At 40.9% G+C, this 20,113-nt stretch overlaps 1 protein-coding gene across 2 annotated transcripts; it reads right to left on the bottom strand.

The window, feature by feature from the left end:
- Window positions 1-2,515: 2,515 nt before the first annotated feature.
- cpb2 (carboxypeptidase B2 (plasma)) lies at window positions 2,516-20,054 on the bottom strand. Of its 2 annotated transcripts, XM_013139780.4 has the most exons (11): window positions 19,983-20,054; window positions 18,435-18,510; window positions 18,133-18,257; window positions 15,798-15,906; window positions 14,919-15,020; window positions 14,686-14,793; window positions 13,886-13,996; window positions 12,403-12,493; window positions 8,763-8,965; window positions 4,405-4,489; window positions 2,516-4,220 (listed from the first exon to the last, which is right to left on the bottom strand). In XM_013139780.4, exons 1-11 carry the CDS (start codon window positions 20,048-20,050, stop codon window positions 3,994-3,996), a joined length of 1,305 nt encoding a protein of 434 aa, XP_012995234.2. In that variant the 5' UTR covers window positions 20,051-20,054; the 3' UTR covers window positions 2,516-3,993. The 2 variants fall into 2 exon arrangements, with proteins under 2 accessions (XP_012995234.2, XP_019897617.1); XM_020042058.3 differs by lacking the exons at window positions 18,133-18,257; window positions 19,983-20,054 and having other exon boundaries at window positions 18,435-18,508.
- Window positions 20,055-20,113: the final 59 nt, after the last annotated feature.

The following is a 20,113-nucleotide window of genomic DNA, read 5'->3' as shown; positions in this document are numbered from 1 at the left end:
GCAACTCTCTATAGCTAAACTATTGAGGCGTGACCACCAGACAGTCAAAGGGTTTGTTGCGAATAGTCAACTGGGGTGCATAAAACGCATGGAGATGAAGATATGCAAATTAACTGCAAAAGACTTGAACGTGAAGCTACCAGGGACCCATCATCCTCCAGTGCCACCATATTCTAGAACTGCAACCTACCTGGAGTGTCCAGAGGGTGTCAAGTGCTCAGAAACGTGGCCAAGGTCAAGAAGGCTGAAACACGACCACCACTGAATATAATGTTAAATGCATTGTATAGATTGGGCAAAGAAATACCTGAAGACAGATTATTCAAAGGTTTTATGGACAGATTAAATGAGTGACTGTTGATGGACCAGATGGACGGGCCTGTGGCTGGATCACTAATGGACACACGGTACCACTTCAGTCAGGCACCACCCAGGTGGAGGAGGGATACTGGTATGGGCTGCTATCATTAAGGATGAGGTAGTTGGACCTTTTCAGGTTGAAGATGGACTGAAACTCAACTCCCATACCTACTGCTAGTTTCTGGAAGATACTTTCTTCAAGCAGGGGTCCAGGAAAAAGTCCTCAGCATTCAAGAAGGCCATGTTCTTTATGCAGGACAATGCTCCATCACATGCATCCAAGTACTCCACTGCTTGGCTAGCCAGCAAGGGCCACAAAGATGCCCAAATAATGACCCCCTTCCTTTCCTAACTTAAATCCTATTAAGAACTTGTGGAGCCTTCTCAAACGTGAGATTTATAGTCAGGGAAGACAACACACCTCTTTGAACGGCATTTGGGAGGTGGTTATATTGGTCACTGAATATCTTTGAAAAGCCAGACATTTATTTTTTATTTTTCCTTTTGTGTTACTTATTTGTTGCACTTACTCTAAAAATTGAGAATAAACAAGTGAGTTGGAGAAATTATTTTAGTAATTTATTCATTCATCTTCTTCCGCTTCATCCGGGGCCGGGTCGCGGGGGCAGCAGTCTAAGCAGAGATGCCCAGACTTCCCTCTCCCCAGACACTTCCTCCAGCTCTTCCGGGGGGACACCGAGGCGTTCCCAGGCCAGCCGGGAGACATAGTCCCTCCAGCGTGTCCTAGGTCTTCCCCGGGGTCTCCTCCCGGTGGGACGGGACCGGAACACCTTCCCAGGAAGGCGTTCCGGAGGCATCCGAAACAGATGCCCAAGCCACCTCAGCTGACCCCTCTCGATGTGGAGGAGCAGCGGCTCTACTCTGAGCTCCTCCCGGGTGACCGAACTTCTCACCCTATCTCTAAGTGATCGCCCAGCCACCCTGTGGAGAAAGCTCATTTCGGCCCCCTGTATCCGGGATCTTGTCCTTTCGGTCATGACCCAAAGCTCATGACCATAGGTGAGAGTAGGAACGTAAATTGACCGGTAAATCGAGAGCTTCGCCTTGCGGCTCAGCTCTTTCTTCACCACGACAGACCGATACATCGACCGCATTACTGCAGAAGCTGCACCGATCCTGCAGAAGCTGTAGTAATTTAGTTGCCTAATAATTGTGCACACATGTATTCCACTGAGAATGATCAAAACTAGAGACTGAAACTAAATACTATGAAAAAACAAAAGAACATGTGAATGACAACAGGTGATATGTATTCAGGGGATTGTAAGGTGGGAAGAGTGTGACATTCAGGTGGAGTGGAAGGCTATGATTCAGGGAGTGAGAAGGATCCAGATGACAGGTGGAGTGGAAGGCTGGGATTCAGGGAGTGAGAAGGATCCGGATGACAGGTGGCGTGAACGGGTACGTGAACTGGGCACAGACCTCACGTGATGCATCCGAAAGAAGGCATAACAAATCATTGACAGAGAGTGCATGTAATATTCATTATATTCAGATAGCTATCAACAGTAGCACATAATTGATTTAAAACATACCTCAAACAGTCTAGTTTTAGCTAATTAGCTTTCCTAAAAAAGTTGCTACAACATTTTACCAGTGTTTTCTTTGAAAAAGATGGGGTAGCTAACCATAGTTCATAGAATGTAGGGAGCTTACAGTAGTTACTGTAATCTTTCTTTCTGTAACAATGCTTGCCTTTAGTTACAAACCTGCTGACGCTGACTTGCAAATGATTGATAAAAAAAATTAAGAAATAAAAATGAAATCATATGCATACCTGTGTTGACATTACATTTGATTTATATTCTTGTTTCTATTTGCGAATTCTGTTGTCCCAGATATGTAACAAGCATTTAGGGCCACATTTCATCTCTGTAGGCTTGCATTAATGAGTATTCAAGCATTTTTGTTTAGTTTTTACCTGTTTTTTCTACTTTGTATATCCATTAATAGTATGCTAGTGCATGATTTTGACACTATTAAAAGCAGTCATAAACACTCCAATTAATTGCAATCCATTTCCAAAAATGCCTCAATGTGATGTTTTTCTTTCCCACTGACAGCTATCTAATGACAAAACTGCCATATTTATGATTTTTTTCATATTTACTGCGTTGAATTGACTACAACGTCCTAATGTGTAACATATTTAATTCTCATTAACTCCAATGCATCCCAATGTATGATGTCTCTGTTAATGCAGTGTTGTTAAGAAAAAGTCAAATTGACTGCAATGCATTCCAAAAATGTCATAGATTCTGATGTTTTATTTCTCATTGACTTCTCACATTGTGACTTTTTTTTCTCCACATTCACTGAAATACATTTACAAAACATGATCACTTTGAGGTTTTTTTCCCCCAAACTGATTATAAAATATTTTGAGGTCTTCTGGGATTTCACTTCGCTTGTGGATGTTGCATCGTCGCACACCCGCTGCAAGGAGCAACTGGAAGTTCTAAGTAGCCTTTACACTCTTTTTTTCATTCTCTCAGCTTTGGGAAAGTGTTCATCAGTATTTGCCAGTGTTCAGGGTGCAGTGGTCTCTTAATTTTTTCCAGAGCTGTAGGTAAATAAATTCCTAATGCCTGCATAATCAAGACCCTCAGGTAAATACATTAAAAAAATTTGTAAATCAAATAAGCACTGTGATTTATTAGAGATACTGTAATGATTTAAGGATAGACATAAATGATTGCTGTCCTCATTAAACCAGCCAGCTACCTTGTGTTCCCAAGTAGACTGGCTTGGAGTGGAAGAAAAACAAAAAATGTGCACAAGAATTGGCATTGAGCCCCTAAACATTCAATTGCAGACATAAAACCCCCAATTTGGAGATTGTTGATGACTCAACCTGAGTAGGAAAATGCGTGGTTTTACTTGAGACTTTACTTGAGAATTAGAAATGTGTGGCTTTACTTGAGACTTTACTTGAGAATTAGAAATGTGTGGTTTTACTTGAGAATTAGAAATGTGTGGCTTTACTTGAGACTTTACTTGAGAATTAGAAATGTGTGGCTTTACTTGAGACTTTACTTGAGAATTAGAAATGTGTGGCTTTACTTGAGACTTTACTTGAGAATTAGAAATGTGTGGTTTTACTTGAGACTTTGTGGGTTTCCCATTATCACTTGGGATATGATGATTGAAAGTTAAGGCTTGTTTAAGACTTGCAGAGTTGGAATCTCTGCATCTTGACATGCCATTACAAGCCTACATAGATCACCCAATTAGAGTGTTTAAATTTTAAAAACTAGGAAAATATAAAGTTGGAATGAAAATATAACAGTTGAGAGAAGGATTTCATTCGTAGCTATGAATACTTACTACTACAAAATCACATACTGAAACTACTTAAAAACACTGAAAAGGTTGCGTCGAGCAGTCTGAGCCATTTCCCACGGAAGAAATACAGTATACTGCTACAGTATGGCTTTAAATCAGACTCATTGTCATTTTGGTACTATCTTTTCTCTCTTCTTCTCCATACAACAAAATCGTTTTTTATGGTTAGCGACTAAAGCCTGGATAGAATATACAATCATTTTTGACAGACATGCACACAGATGTTGATGCACAGGATCAAGTTGGACCGAATCAGACTTGATACTGCTAAAGGTTCTCAAAGTCAGTGCTTTCAGGTTGGAGTCCGGGATGTGTTTTCTGGATGACACTGATGGCAACACTCTTCACTGCGAGAAGGGCTTCATTGCAGGCCTTGGAGATTAAGGATGGCGGAAGTAGAAAACCATATCGGCCTCTGTCCTCCAGCTCAAAGGTGAATGAGTAGAGAATGCCTAAATTGTAAGCCCAGTCATCAGACCCTCCAGGGGCTAGATCTAGGGAAAAAACAAGGGAAGAACAAAACAAGGCAACACATTTTGGGGTTAAAAGTATTTAATATAAAAACTTGACAGCTTTTTGAATCAATTGACCACTCGGTATGAATACTGGGTAGTTTGGGTCTGGGACCCTGATTAGCTAAAACAGCAATGATCCAAACCTTGTGGAAGACTGACTTACATATTGTTTCAGCTGATGCGCCATATTTGTAGTTGTTCTTGTAGTGCCTTTTGATCTTCATGGCTGCTTCTTGAACAAGCTCAACCTGTGAATAAAATAATATGATACATAATGCAGTCCATAAGTGTTTGGACAGTGACAAAATGTTCTGTTGTTTCGGCTCTACGCTCCAGCTCTTTGGATGTGAAATGGTACAATTATAATAGGGTTAAAGTACAGGCTTAATTTGAGAGTTATTTTTATGCATATCAGATCAAATCATTAAGAAATAATAATAATAATTTATTTTATCCCCATTTAAGGTTACCAAAAATATTTGGACAATTGGCTGCACAGCTGTCTCTTATAAGGCAGGTGTGACTGGCAGGTGTTTTTTCTTTATTACTTTACTGAGTGATGTAGCTATCAGCAAAATCAGCACTAGAAAGAAAAAAATTAATATAAAAATTCCAAACATTAATTCATGAAAGATAACACTAAGCAATCAATGGCAGATGGGGGCCAGCAAAATTTTTCAGTCATTTATTGGTTGCTAAAATTCTACAATGTGACAATTTCCAACTTCCACTGGAGGTTGTGAAGACGCCCTGACAGATACAATTTACATTGCCGACAGGAAGTGCCTTGCGCACAAAATGGACTATGGATTGCAGCATCATGATTTTCACAGAAACATGGCTACACAACAGGATACCCAACAATGCAATTGGGCTAGAGTGGTGCAACGACTTCAGAGCTGATCGTACGACAGAGACCTCCGGTTAGACCAGAGGAGGTGGCCTGTGCATTCATGTAAACAGAGCATGGTGTACCAACACTAACATAACCGGGAGTCACTGCTCAACCAGTCTGGAGGACCTGGTGAATAAGTGCAGGCCTTTTTACTTGCCTCAGGAGTTCACATACATTGTCACTGCAGCCTACATACCTCCGGATGCTAATTCTAAACTAGCAATGAAAAAACTGCAGGCTGCAATTAGCAAACAGCAAACTGCACATTCGGATGGTGCTTTTATTGCTCCAGTGGAATTCAACCACTCAAATCTGAATAGTGTTATTCCCAAATTTCCGACAAAATGTCTCCTGCCCCAACAGAGGAGACAACACACTAGATCATGTGTACACAAACATTCCAGAGGCCTACAAAGCCTCTTAAACGTGTAATAAAACCAGAGAGGACAGTCAAAGTGCCACTCAAGCCACCCTTGACTCTCATACGGACATTGATTCATACGCTTCTTCTGTTATGGATTACATCAACATCTACATCAACAATGTCATCACCCATAAACTAATAAAGATTATATGGGGGAATACAGTCAAATGAAGAGAGAGCAACTAGAGCAGTAATATTTTTTAGGGTAATCCATGTCTCGGTCATGGCCAAAAAGTCAAGGGCCCAAAGGACCTTATAGGGCAAAATCTGTCCTGTTGGAACCTGATGAATGGTTCCATATGCTGCAGGAGACCAGGAATTTTGAATGGGTGGTGTGGGCATTGGACACAATATTATAAGGATTCCCGCTGTGAGTTTGGAGCTTCAGTAAAAAGTACAAGGAATGTTGTGAACAGGGTTTAAAAAAAACATAGCTGAAGCTACAAAAGATCCATCCATCCATCTTCTTCTGCTTCATCCGGGGCCGGGTCGCGGGGGCAGCAGTCTAAGCAGAGATGCCCAGACTTCCCTCTCCCCAGACACTTCCTCCAGCTCTTCCGGGGGGGGGACCGAGGCGTTCCCAGGCCAGCCGGGAGACATAGTCCCTCCAGCGTGTCCTAGGTCTTCCCTGGGGTCTCCTCCCAGGAAGGCGTTCTGGAGGCATCCAAAACAGATGCCCAAGCCACCTCAGCTTACCCCTCTCGATGTGGAGGAGCAGCGGCTCTACTCTGAGCTCCTCCCGGGTGACCGAGCTTCTCACACTATCTCTAAGGGATCGCCCAGCCACCCTGCGGAGAAAGCTCATTTCGGCCGCCTGTATCCGGGATCTTGTCCTTTCGGTCATGACCCAAAGCTCGTGACCATAGGTGAGAGTAGGAACATAGATTGACCGGTAAATCGAGAGCTTCGCCTTGCGGCTCAGCTCTTTCTTCATCACGACAGACCGATACATCGACCGCATTACTGCAGAAGCTGCACCGATCCGTCTGTCAATCTCCCGTTCCATCCTTCCCTCACTCGTGAACAAGACCCCTAGATACTTAAACTCCTCCACTTGAGGCAGGCACTCTCCACCAACCTGAAGTGGGCAAGCCACCCTTTTCCGACTGAGGACCATGGCCTCGGATTTGGAGGTACTGATTCTCATCCCCACCGCTTTACACTCGGCTGCAAACCATCCCAGTGCATGCTGAAGGTCCTGGTTTGAAGGGGCCAACACGACAACATCATCCGCAAAGAGCAGAGACGAAATCGTGTGTGAAATTTTTTTGTGCAAGAGGGTTAATTATATATATATATACATATAAAAACATTGTTCCAAAGTTAACACAAATTACAGTCAGACTGGACAAGCCATAATTCTTAACCTATTACAAAAAAAATTTGATTGTATATACGGTTATCAATGTAAATGTGTTTTACAGATCCCCAAACCTGGAGAACATGGTCCACTCGGACTCAATATCTCCAGCCTCCCTCGGGATCCAGTCGAAGCTCTGCCGGAGGTGGGAGTTAAAGATCTCTCTGACATGAGACTCGGCCAGACGTTCCCAGCAGACCCTTACAGTACGCTTGGGCCTGCCGAGTCTGTCCAGCTTCCTCCCCCGCCATCGGATCCAACTCACCACCAGGTGGTGATCAGTTGACAGCTCCGCCCCTTCACTTCACCCGAGTGTCCAAGACATACGGCCGCAGGTCAGATGAAACGACAACAAAGTCGATCATCGACCTGCGGCCTAGGGTGTCCTGGTGCCACGTGCACTGATGGACACCCTTATGCTTGAACATGGTGTTCGTAATGGACAAACTGTGACTAGCACAGAAGTCCAATAACTGAACACCACTCGGGTTCAGATCAGGGGGGCCGTTCCTCCCAATCACACCCCTCCAGGTGTCACTGTCGTTGCCCACGTGGGCGTTGAAGTCCCCCAGTAGAACGATAGAGTCCCCAGTCGGAGCACTTTTCAGCACCCCTCCCAGAGACTCCAAGAAGGTTGGGTACTCCAACTCCAACGCATGGCGGCAGAGCTAGGGAGCTATAAGCAAACTCACACCAGCCCGCCGCCTCTCCCCATGGGCAACTCCAGAGTGGTGAAGAGTCCATCCTCTCTCAAGGAGTGTGGTTCCAGAGCCCAAGCCGTGCGTAGAGATGATCCCGACTACCTCTAGTCGGAACCTCTCAACCTCACGCACGATCTCAGGCTCCTTTCCCGCCATCGAGGTGACGTTCCACGTCCCTAGAGCTAGTTTCCGTGTCCAGGGATCGGGTTGTCTGGGGTGGTAGGTAGCCTAGAGTAGCCTTCGACTGCTGCCCGATCCTCTTTGCAATGACCCTTTATGGTCCCTCCTGTGGGTGGTGAGCCCCATGGGGAAAGGCCCGGCCACCAGGCGCTCGCGTGCGAGCCCCAACCCCGGCTCCAGGGTGGGGCCCCGGCTGTGCCATACCGGGCGACGTCACGGAACTCAAACATTTTTTCATCTTTAAGGGGTGTTTTGAACCGCTCTTAGTCTGACCCATCGCATAGGACCTGTTTGCATTGGGAGACCCTACCAGGGGCATATAGCCCCAGACAACATAGCTCCTAGGGTCACTCGGGTACTCAAACCCCTCCACCACGTTAAGGTGGCAGTTCATGGAGGAGGCTACAAAAGATCTTCATTCATATTTAATTATTCTACAGTGCTTTCTGTGGTGTTTGTAACAGTTTTGTCAAGCAGTATTGGCCCCTCCAAAAAGAGGCTTATTAAATGAAAAATCATTTTTTGAAGTGAGAGAGTGACATGGGGCCTTTCTCTCTTATCTTTCCTTTAACTGGCAGAACTGTCTTTGTTTTAGCAACAGTCTTTTTTTGAGGGGCCTCCATGCTTTTTGCTTGACAAGACATTCATAGCTATCGAACTGAGAAGACTTAAGTATTAATGCAAATTGATAATTGCCTTCCAGACGTGAAAACACTCCCCTACAATTGCATGCACTGGTTACCAAATTAATGGCAAATTGTTCTGTCCTTTGGGAATTTGTCCACAGTCAGTGGCTCACAGTGTAAGTAGGCCATTGGGCGGATGTGCAATACTTAGGTGGCTCAAACTACTGAAATAAAGTACTTGACAACACTAGCTTAAGTAGGGCAAGAGTCCATTAGCTGTCGACAAAAGCGTACAAGATTGAATCCGTCCATTCAGCTCTCTACAAATGACTCACCAACTCAGCGTGATTGGGCACCTGTTCATTGGAGCAGGCGTATGGGAAGAGGAGCATCTGCCCGTAGGAATGGATGGAGAAGTACAGCTTCACTACGTCTTTGTGGCTGCGCAGGAAGTTAGCCACGGCCGCCGCCTCAGGCTCCGACTCTGGGAACAGGCCGCAATATATCTCATCACAGGGCCTGGGGGAGGCACCCACTGCTGTAGAGGGAATGCAGCAGAACACCTCTTATTGACCATTTGGTTACCATGGAAAGTCATCAGAGGACCTTTCGCTAACGCACCTTGAAACGCGCAAACACACATTGAGTGACACGGGATCAGAAGTGTCACTAAATGTGCGCTGAAGAGGTCGTTTTGGTGTCAGACGGACAGACACAACACAGACATTGCTGTCCAAGTCAATGTCACTATGACAAAACCAATTCTGTTTGTAAACGTCTTCGTTAGCTGTCCAGGACGGTTGTGATTGACATTGTTCTGTGCAGTAGAAGTTTCATTCATGTTGGAATACTTACTACTACAACCCCCTTCCCAAAAGAAGTTCACTAAGTAAAATACTAATAAAAACAGAATGCAATGGATGTGCAAATCAATTATTCCGTGTTTAACTGACAATAGTACTAAGACGACATAGCAAATGTTGAAACTGTTATTGTTTTTGGAAAATACATGCCCATTTTCCATTTGATGCCAGCAACACTTTTCAAAAAAGTTGGGACAGGGCTATGTTAACCACTGGGATGCATCACCTCTTCTTTAAACAATACTTTGTGTTTGGGAACTGAGGAGACCAACTGCTGTGGTTTTGAAAGTGAAATGTGTCCAATTGATATAGGATTTCCCCTTTGTCGTTTTTTTTTATTTCATAATGCGCCAAATGTTTTCAATGGGTGACAGGTCTGGACTGCAGGCACGCCAGTTAAGCACCTGAGCTCCATTACCTCGGAGCCATGCTGTTGTAATACATGCAGAATGTGGTTTGGCACTGTCTTACAGAAATAAGCAAGGCCTTCCCTGAAAAAGACATTGTCGGGATAACAGCATATGTTGCTCCAAAACCTGTATATATTGTTTAGCATTAACGGTGCCAAGCCATGTGTACTAATGCACCCCCAACCCATCACTGAAGCTGGCTTTTGAACTATGCACTGATAAAAAGTCAGATGGTTTCTCTTTAATCCTGAGCATGTTGATTCCCAAAAAGAATTTCAAATGTTTATTTGTCAGACCACAGGACTGTTTTCCACTATGTACAGAGATTCCACTGTGTGCTTGCTTACAGAGATTTCTCTGGATTCTCTGAATCTTATATGATTTACCATAGATGATGAGATCACTAAACTCTTTGCATTTTGATGTTGAGAAACGTTATTCCTAAAATTGTTGCACTATTTGCCAGCATAGTCTTTCACAGAGTGGCGAACCCATGTTTTCTCCTGAAAGAATCATCCTCTCTGGGATGTTCTTTTTATAGCCAATCTGTTACTTACCCGTAACCAATTAACCTAATTAGTTGTGGAATGTTCCACCAGGTTGTTATTTTAGCATTACACAACTTTTCCAGTCTTTTGTTTTCCCTGTCCCAGCTTTTTAGAAATGTGTTGCTGGCATCAAATTCAAAATGGGCATGTATTTTTCAGGAAACAATACAATTTCTCAGTTTCAACATTTGATACGTTGTCTTTGTACTATTTTCTATTGAATATAGGGTTTAAATGATTTGCACATCATTGTATTCTGTTTTTATTTCCATTTTACACAGTCCCAACTTTTTTGGAAACGGGGTTGTACATTATTTTGAAAGTTTTTATGTGAAGACATTCGTCTGTTAATTTTACTGTTCTGAAATGTATTTTATTTGTGAAATTTGGTCAAACATACACCATACTAAAAGAACAGCAGAATAGAAACCTGACAGTTTACTCCTAGAAATACTTAGTTACCAAATACTGGTACCTCTTAAACATGTTTTATTGCAATTAAAATAACAAAACAACGCACTGTGATGTATACCAAATAAGGTACAGGACATGGTTTTAACCCATATTGCTAAAGCTCTAGGCTACCTACCACCCCAGACCTTCAGACCGATTTAGGTGCGACAACCAGCTGAAATTTGAAAGGAGCATTGACAGCACGTAAGGGTTGGATCTGCATGGCCTATCAGGGAAAACATGCGCAAATCTATGGTAGAACTATGTGGAAAGTCAGACAAAAAAGATGGGACATGTAAAGTCATCAACATATGTTAATATAATAGCCTTTGTTAGAATGTGTGATCGATTGCTTCTTCAAACCAACATTTTTTTATTTGCAAGAGCACACATTTTTGTTCTGACTTTTCACTCAGCTTTGGGAGAAATTGGCTGTTTACACATGCAGTTCAATATGGTTTTTCTTTTGGTCAATTACAGTGGATTCTGAAATCATTGAGACCTCTTCCCTTTTTCCAAATGTTTGTGTTATATACTACATTTATAATTCATTTCTTTCACATCAATCTACCCCATGATGACAAAGCAAAATATGTTAAAAAAAAATCTTATTAATGCCAATAAAAAAGTTTAAATTATAAATTTTTCATAAAGTACATATTCAGACCCTTCATTCAGTACTTTGTTAAAGCACTTCTGGTAGCAATCACAGCTTTTAGTCCCTTAGGAGGGGCTTCCATCCAGCCACTCAACCATAAAAGCCTGATTGATGGAGCGCTGCAAAGGTGATTGTCCTTCTGGGAGGTTCTCTCATCTCTGCAGTAAAACTCTGTTAGAGTGGTCAATGGATTCTAAGTTCTTGGTGGCTCTAAACCTCTTCCATTCACAATGATAGAGCCTGCTGTGGTCTTGGGAAAGTTCTATGTTTTAGCCATTTTTCTATGTTTTTACAACATTTCCTAGATCTATGGCTTGACACAATTCACAGAGGTCTACGGAGAGTTCCTTGGATTTAATTTAATTACTTGGTATTTGCTTGAAAATGCAATGTGAAGTGTGGTACCTTATATAAAAAGATGTGTTCCTTTCTACATCCTGTCCGATAAATTGTATTTGCCACAGGTGGTCTCAGATAAAGTTTTACAAATATGTCATGGATGATCAAAGGACACAGGACGAATCTGAGCTCAATTTGTGTAATGGCAAACGGTCTGAATACGTACAGTGGGTATAGAAAGTTACTACCCCCTTTCAAAATATTCTCCTTATGTTGGCTTATAGAGTGAAATGCAAACACATTACACACAGTAAAACTGTTACTAGTGACTTTTATACCCACCGTACATTAAATATTTCAAATATTTTCAATGAATTCTTCAAAATGTCAAAAAAACATGTTGTCACTTTGTGATTACGGGCTATTGTGTGTAGATGGCTGGCACGTTTATTTTTTAAGTTATGAAGCAAGTTTATACTTTTCAAAACCACTGTATATTAACAAAATCTGATGTCAAAAATTTGTTAAAAACACCAATTAGTTGTGAAATAAATTTGGGAATAAAATTGTGCAAACACATTCACTGTGTCATGTCTGAAACCAGTTCAAACAAGTACACCTGAAGGACTAATTAAATAAGAAAACTAAAGTTTCTGTCTTTCTACAGTAGCTATGGAATGAACAGAAATAAATGTCAGACTTACTGCACCAGTTTGCATCAAAGTTTCTATTGAGGTCTGTTCCAATACAGTTAATGTCCTGGCTTACTGAACGATTCTTTCTCCACATTCGGTTCTAGGCAAATAAAAAAGCACACAGTATAGAAATCTAATTCTTACATATTCTGCACAGGCAAATACATATAACCTACTGCCACATTACAGTAATGAATACAACCTATAATGACTAAAATGGAGTGACATAGCCTACTCTATATGGTATTTATGCAACAACAAAAAACATGTTTAGGAGTGAGTGGACTGTGTTTATTGATAGAAATTATTTCATCAAATCTTTGAGATTCATATATCTTTGGTTATTCTGTGCACCTCTATAAATCCATACAGTTTTGGATCTGAACTTGATCAATATTTTGGACACCTGATACCTGAAGAAACTGACTTGTCAATTTCTTTATAAGTTTCTTTACAAATACATACTGTAGTTTATACTGTAACTACAGTATGTACGTTTTTGTAATGTATACACCTGTCTTCCCTTTGAATTACTGTATATACAGTGCCTTCAGAAAGTATTCAAACCCCTTTACTTTCTCCATGTTTTTGTGTTATAGAATAATTTTATAACTGACTACATTATTTTCTACCCATTAATGATAATGTGAATTTTTTAAATGCCCACCAAAGTATTATTATATTAAAATAAAATATATATCAATATACAACCACCTCTGCAGCACTCCACCAATCAGGCCTTTACGTTAGAGTGGCCAGATGTAAGCCACTACTGAGTCAAAGACATATGACATGCCATCTGAAGGAGCGTGAGGAAAACTATTTGGCGTGAATGCCAAGCACTACGTTTGCCACTAATCAACTTGCTAATACCATTCATATTGAGAAGCATGGTGGCGGGAGCATAATGCTATGGGGTTGCTTCTCAGCAAGAGGGCATGGGAGGCCAATCAGGTTTCAGGGAAGGATAAACAGAGTAAAATACAGAGAGGTCCAAAATACAGAGGTCCTTGAAAAAGACCCAGTTCAGACCACTTAGGACCTCAGTGTCCTTGAGTGGCCCAGTCAAAGCTTGGACTTGAACCCCATTGAACATCTGTGGGGAGACCTGATCACAGTTCACCGACCCTCCCCATCATTACACAACAAAAGTAGGGAAAAGTGATGGGGCCTGAATACTTTCTGAAGGTACTGTATTAAAGTGATGGGGCTGAATACTTTCTGAAGATACTGTATTAAAATGATGTGGGCTGAAAGCACCCTGCATTTACCCCATAAGGGCTGAATACATTCTGAAGGTACTGTATTAAAGTGATGGGGCTGAATACATTCTGAAGGTACTGTTTTAAAGTGATGGGGCTGAATACTTTCTGAAGGTACTGTATTAAATTGATGGTGGCTGAATTATTTCTGAAGGTACTGTATTAAAGTGATGGGGCTGAATACTTTCTGAAGGTACTGTATTAAAGACAAATAAAGGCATGTTCCTTACCGTTGTCCATGTGTACTGATATCCATCAGGATTCATGACAGGTAGCACATAGATATCCATACTGTCTAGCATCTCAGTGATATCACTGTTTTGGTTATAAAAATTCAAGGACTGAGGATAGGGCACAGATGAGATTAAACAGGTTAATAAATCTGTGTACAATAGAGTGTGCAATAGAGGCAATTTCATTACAGAGCTGTCATACGCATTTCAAATTGTACCTTGACTTATAGATGATGTATGTGCACTTTCAAAATGAATTACATCCATTATGTTTTCAGACATCCCAGCCTCACACAATTTTTTTTTTCTTCAGGGTGACCCCCTTTTTCTCTCAAACCCACTGTTTGACCTTGTGCCACCACTATAACAGCCCCTGCGGAATCGGGAGAGTCGTAGATCGCCTACTCCAAAACCTGTTCGATCAGCCGGTCTGCTTCTTTACACTCCCTTACTTAATGACCAGAAAGTCAATGTGAGCCAACACGCCAGAGGAAATGTTTGCTCACATTGCCTTAGGCATGGCCAGGTCGCCAGAGACGTTGCTGGAATGTGATGAAACAAGAAAATCCCCTATGCCGGTTACCTCTCCCCTCCCTCCAGGAAAACACCAGCCAAATATGCACCACCCTACTGGACCCTCCCACCCACATGAACACACACCATTTGAACAGTGTCCTTACCTAAAATAAGGTTGATATTGCCCAATACAGTATAACATACAAGATGCATGTTTTAAAATCACAGATATTCTTTGAGTTGGAGTGGGTAGAGGAATAGGCATTTTACATGGTACCGACATATTGCACAAACCACAGGCAGAACGCTGGGGAGATCCACTCTCTAGCATGAATTCCACAATCAATCCACATAGCTCTCTTTTCAGCTCTCTCTTGCCGCCCAGACAACTGAAAAAGGAAACACATAAATACAGTAATTTGGTGAGTAAACTGACTCATTATAATACACTCACTGACATTTCAATGTTATTGCCCATTAATTATTAAAAGGAGATAAAGGTAGCTTGGGGAACCTTGAGAACATAAAGTGGGTTTTTCTCAAATGATGAACCAATCAGGAGGACCTTGACCATATCTGGGTGGTCCTGGGCCATCTCGTTGATCCAGAAGTATATCTATAAAAGAGTAGACATGATGACATTTTCATGATTAAAATACACTTGACATGAAATTGCCAGGGCCCTTGAGTATCTGAAAGTGTATTGGTGTAACATTTAAAATATTTTCTTTGGCATAAGCCAACTCCCCCTGAGACACAGTTGGAGAGTGGCGTTAGAGCCAGGGATAAACCATTATTGATTATTGACCTAGAGAAATTATGGTAAGAATCTTGCTGAAGGGCAGATTAAAATATCACTTCAGGGATTCAATTCAGAAACATTTTGGTGACTGGTCTAAAACCCTCAACCATTAGCACGCAGGAGAGTTTTAGTTCAAAAAATAAAATTACTTTTACAGAGGTTTTTCAGAGGTTCCCAAAAAAACTCCAAGACACTCTTAGATAAAAACAATGTTGAAATTATAATGGACATCTACATTTTCAAGTAACAGCCCTTATTCCCACCAGAAATATGCTTTTGATAAGGAAAAAGCTGTGCAGCCCTTTCAATACTTTTTTTTTTGCAATATCTGCAATATCCCTCAAGTTAAAGTTATTACTCAACCCTACTGGCTTCCCTTCTGCATTATATAAAAGTCTCAAAGTTGGAGTAATGATCTAGGATCAGCTGTCCCTTTACATGTTATTCAACACTTTGTTACAGCTCATTTTGAAATAGATTTCTGGAAACCTGTTTTTGCTTGGTCATGATTGAAAAAAAGGCTTTAACATCACAGAATGTGGAAATAGTGAAGGGGTCTGAATACTGTATTCACAGAATCAAATCTCTTACTTCCTCCAGAGAATGGTATCGCTCATAGTAAGAGGCACTGCTTCGCGGGTCCGACGAGTCGTTCCTGGTCTGCATCTCAATCAGCTCCTCTGTGTTGTCCAGTAACACTCTGAAACAAATACACTTTGTCACTATTAACTAGTCCCTTGGACCTTTCAACATATTATTATCATTACAGAGTCGGGGCCAAAAACATACACGCATTGGATTTCCGTTTCCCATTTCATAAGAAATACGCTGATTGTGAAGGAAAAGCTTGTGTTCAAAGGTGCTTTGATTTGTCACAACAACAGTGCCGGACAAAAGTTCCAAACTTCTCATTGGTGATGGTCGTAGGACCTACCGAAACGTCTCAGAACTAAAAATAAATGAAAGATTTGCTTAAAAAAATGAAAGATTTGTCACCTTTCTGGTTTCCAAGTTCTACATAATTACGTTTGAGGCAGGTTATCCACATTTACTGGGTTATATAACTCACCCTTGGTAAGTTGCAAGTGCCAACAGGGAAAAAATAGCCACTCAACAGGGTGGGAGAATGAGAAAACAGAACGTTCTGCTCCCTGTTCAAAAGGCAATGACCAAATACATTCTGATGAGGTCAGAAACTAAATAATCCTCAAACATACAGTGCCTTGCAAAAGTATTCCCACCCCTGACAAATGTTCAAATGTTACTGAATTACAAATGGTACATTGAATGTTATGTTTGAAATATTTAGTTTAAAACACTGACACGTAAAAGTCCATTATTGTAAAATGTCCTTGTTTGTTTTGTTGGAAATATTTGTAAGAAGTATAACATATGTTGCTTGCATAAGTATTCAACACCTACACATTCATTTTGGTAGAATTACCTTTCACTGTAATAACAGCTTAAAGTCTTTTGGTGAGCATCACCAGCTTTGCCCACAGTGTCCGAGTAATTGTGGCCTTTTCCTCATCAGATTTGCTCCTAGTTGTTCAGGTTGGTTGGACAACCTTTGACCAACGCCATTTTCAAATAGTGCCCCAGACTCTCAATGGGATTGATACCAAGATTTTTATTAGGCTGCTTTAGGACATTTTTGTTATTGAGCCACTCCAGTGTGGCTTTGATCTTTCGCGTGGGATCATTGCCATTAATTAAGGTGAATTTCTTCCCAAGCTTTATGTTTTTAGTGGACAAAAGCAGGTTCCTTTAGAGTGTTTCCCTTTATTTCGCTCCATCCATTCTTTCTTCAATTTCCTTCCTCAATTTCCCAGGCCTTTCTCATACTTCCAGGAGGTACTTTTTGTGGAACGGCTTCTTTCTTGCCACCCTCCAACACAAGCCAGTGTTATGCAAAGCTCTTGATATGGTTGACTGGTGCACCATAACTCCAATCCCAGCCACTGAATTCTGTAGATTCTTCAACAAGGCTGTTGGCCTCTGTCACTAGTCTCCTAGTTTGGGCGCTGAGTTTTTATGTCGGTGCCTGGGTGGTGTAATGCAGCTTCCATTGCTGATTATTTACCTGCACTCACTGCAGGCACCTGCACAGATAAGGTTCAACCTGCCCCTTTGCTATCTGGTGCCCTTTCCAACTGACATGTGCCCGTCCGCCTAGGTGATGTGTGTCGCACACACCTATGGGCCTGCGTCGTCAGTCTTTTTTACACGCATCACTCGCCGTGATGGGCACGCGTGGTCCATTTTCTCATGTAAGTCACTCAGTCCAATACATCGTCCATTCGTCTGAGCTGACAACTCCGCCCACTTTTTCAGATTCAGCACATGCCCCTCGGAAGGTCTGTGCACAGTACTGACCCTTGTCCATCTAGTCATGTTCCTGACCTGGATTAGGTTTTATAGGATACAGCCCAAATTCATTCATTAATTACAACTTGTGCTCTTAAAATGTTCACCCAGCACAGCCAGAAGAGGACTGGTCACCCCTCCAAGTCTTGTTCCTCAATAGGTTCCTTCCTAAATTTCGGCCCCTCTTAAGGAGTTTTTCCTAGCTACTGTGCTTCAACACTGTTGTTATTTGGTCCTTAAGGTTTCAGGCTGGATGTTTTGTGAAAGCGCTTAGTGACAACTGTAATGTAATAAGGGTTTTATAAATAAATTGGATTGATAGATTGATTAGGTCTTGGTTGCCAACAATTTTGAAAATTCTATTCATATTTCATTTTCTGAATTAAAATAAATAAAACATGTCAATATGACAAATTAATTCTGCAGTTTGAAAAAAACTGTTGATAATGTTCAGAAAACAAAAAGGTCCTCATTTTCTAGTTTTTTACGGGGCTGTTGTGACAGTCAATCCATTCCTTTGGCTGCTCTGAACCTTCTAGCATTTGTCCATATGACATACGTGTATTTTAGGTTGTGCCTCTGAAGATTATCCATGACATTCCTCAGGTTGTTCGCAGGAACAAACAGGTGCACCTCAGTGCCTGCTCTGATGTGCTCAGGTGCTGCAGGTGACCATAAAACTGTCTGGGAGAAACAACCACCAAGCACATACATGTAAAGGCATAAATATATACATTTTAGTGACATTTCGAATAATATGAATATGGAAAACAATAAACTGTAATGTTATATTGCAAAAAAAGAGAATGTTATTTTCAAACAGTATGGAATTACTTGTTTAGCATCCAGACATTTTTGTACCTCATTCTGACTAGAGATGTTTCTTGCGATAGCTGCCTGTTCTTTGGTTGTGACTGGTATTGAGAGTACTTGATCACTGTGAAAGATGAAGGGAAAATAATAGTGACAGGCATGTTGTATACAACATTCTGCCTAAACTTACAAAACTTAGCAAGACATGGCTTTAACTAGCCTAGCAGCTAGCCTTGATTAGTACCATGTTTTTTCAGACTAACGTCAAAGCTACAGTTTATGTAATACCCGTACAGCAAAAATTGACATTGCAGGCAAAGGTTTTGTCATGTTTATAGCTAGTTACAGCTAGCAATGCTTTTTGGAAACAAGAATGATTACATGGGGTATGGCGAATACTCAGATTAGACTAGTATTGTTATGGATAGAAGGATGCAATGCAGACATGGACTCCATGATGGTTGATCTGATAGAAAACACTGCAGCTGTGTATAGTAACTTTTTATACCTCAAAAGATGGTAACTAATCAACGCTAACATGTTACCTATCTAACATCAATTCAAAACCTTGCTTGTGTAACATCTGCCATTTTCTTAAAGTTTCTTAAGAACTAGTCCAGTGGTCAGGTGAACTGGTCAGTGATGAAACTATACAAATCGCAATGTTGAATGGTATGTATTTTTCCCCAATATATCACAGTCTACAAAGTGATTTTTAATCTTTTAAAGGAGCACTTTACTTGATGCTCTGGGAATGCTTTTTCATCATTGCCAACAACCACGAACTGTATGTTGTTGAAATGTCTATGCGTACAAAATCATGGAAACGTGACTTCCTTGACATTTTTGCCAAACGAGAGGGCATTCTTATTGATTCTCTACAGCAGATTGTTATTCCAGTTTTTTTCCTGTGTCCCCATTTTTTCTCCAGTATTTCCCCCGAATGGGAAGGCATAAAGAATGGTCAGAACTTCTCCTTTTGCACGTTTTACTGAGAACATCCCAGCCGCACAAATGTCAACCTAAAATAGATTAATTTATTTTCCTCTATGGACAGCTGGTCACCATTAAACAAACAACCAATTTAATTTGTCACACTACTATTAGGTGTAATCAGTTTGTTACTTTTAAAGCAACATAAGCAGACTAGGTTATCTATTGTAGACATTTATGACTATGTGAAATTTAAATAAGAAAATACATTTTTATGGTGTGACGGTTAATCTGATGATTCTTCTCAACAACACTGTTATAGTCCTATAAATATAATAATTAATACTTAAATTTTCTGTAAAAGTCAAACTCAAATTCAATTAGTTTTTGTTCATTACAGTTCTGTTATGTCCTGTGGATGGAATTCCTCTTAAATCGTCAATGTTAATGATGTCAGTAATGCTAACGTCATGTCAATCAGCACTCCTACATTTAACAAAACAAAGTTCGTAAAATCATGTAGAGAGATATACAGTGGAAAAAATAAGTATTATAATGCCATGTAGTGGTCCTTCTGGATTTGTCAGTTAAACACATCTTTTAATTTAGGTTAAACAAAGTCTTTTAAAATATATATGACAATGTTTACTGTAGGAAACTTACTGTGTTGAAGTGCAGTTACAAAGTTTGGCAAAGTTCACCAAAAGAGCACATATAAGAAGAGCCTTCATGTTTAGTGTGTCCAAAACTTGTGTAAGAGGTTTTGTTAACACAGCAGAAAGATACAGATCTTT

Source organism: Esox lucius, chromosome 22 (assembly GCF_011004845.1).
Source record: "Esox lucius isolate fEsoLuc1 chromosome 22, fEsoLuc1.pri, whole genome shotgun sequence".
In the NCBI taxonomy this organism is placed as follows: Eukaryota; Metazoa; Chordata; class Actinopteri; order Esociformes; family Esocidae; genus Esox; species Esox lucius.
This window is presented reverse-complemented; position numbering and strand designations above follow the sequence as displayed.

Bases quoted from the DNA above. Each gene is read 5' to 3' on its own strand.
- cpb2 (XM_013139780.4), bottom strand. From the start codon at position 20,050: ATGAAGGCTCTTCTTATATGTGCTCTTTTGGTGAACTTTGCCAAACTT. The intron at 15,907-18,132 runs GTATGTCATATG...TATTTGTTTCAG, and splicing joins AGGCACAACCTAAAATACAC to AGTGTTACTGGACAACACAG. The intron at 4,490-8,762 runs GTGAGTCATTTG...TTTTATTCACAG, and splicing joins TGCCCAATCACGCTGAGTTG to GTTGAGCTTGTTCAAGAAGC.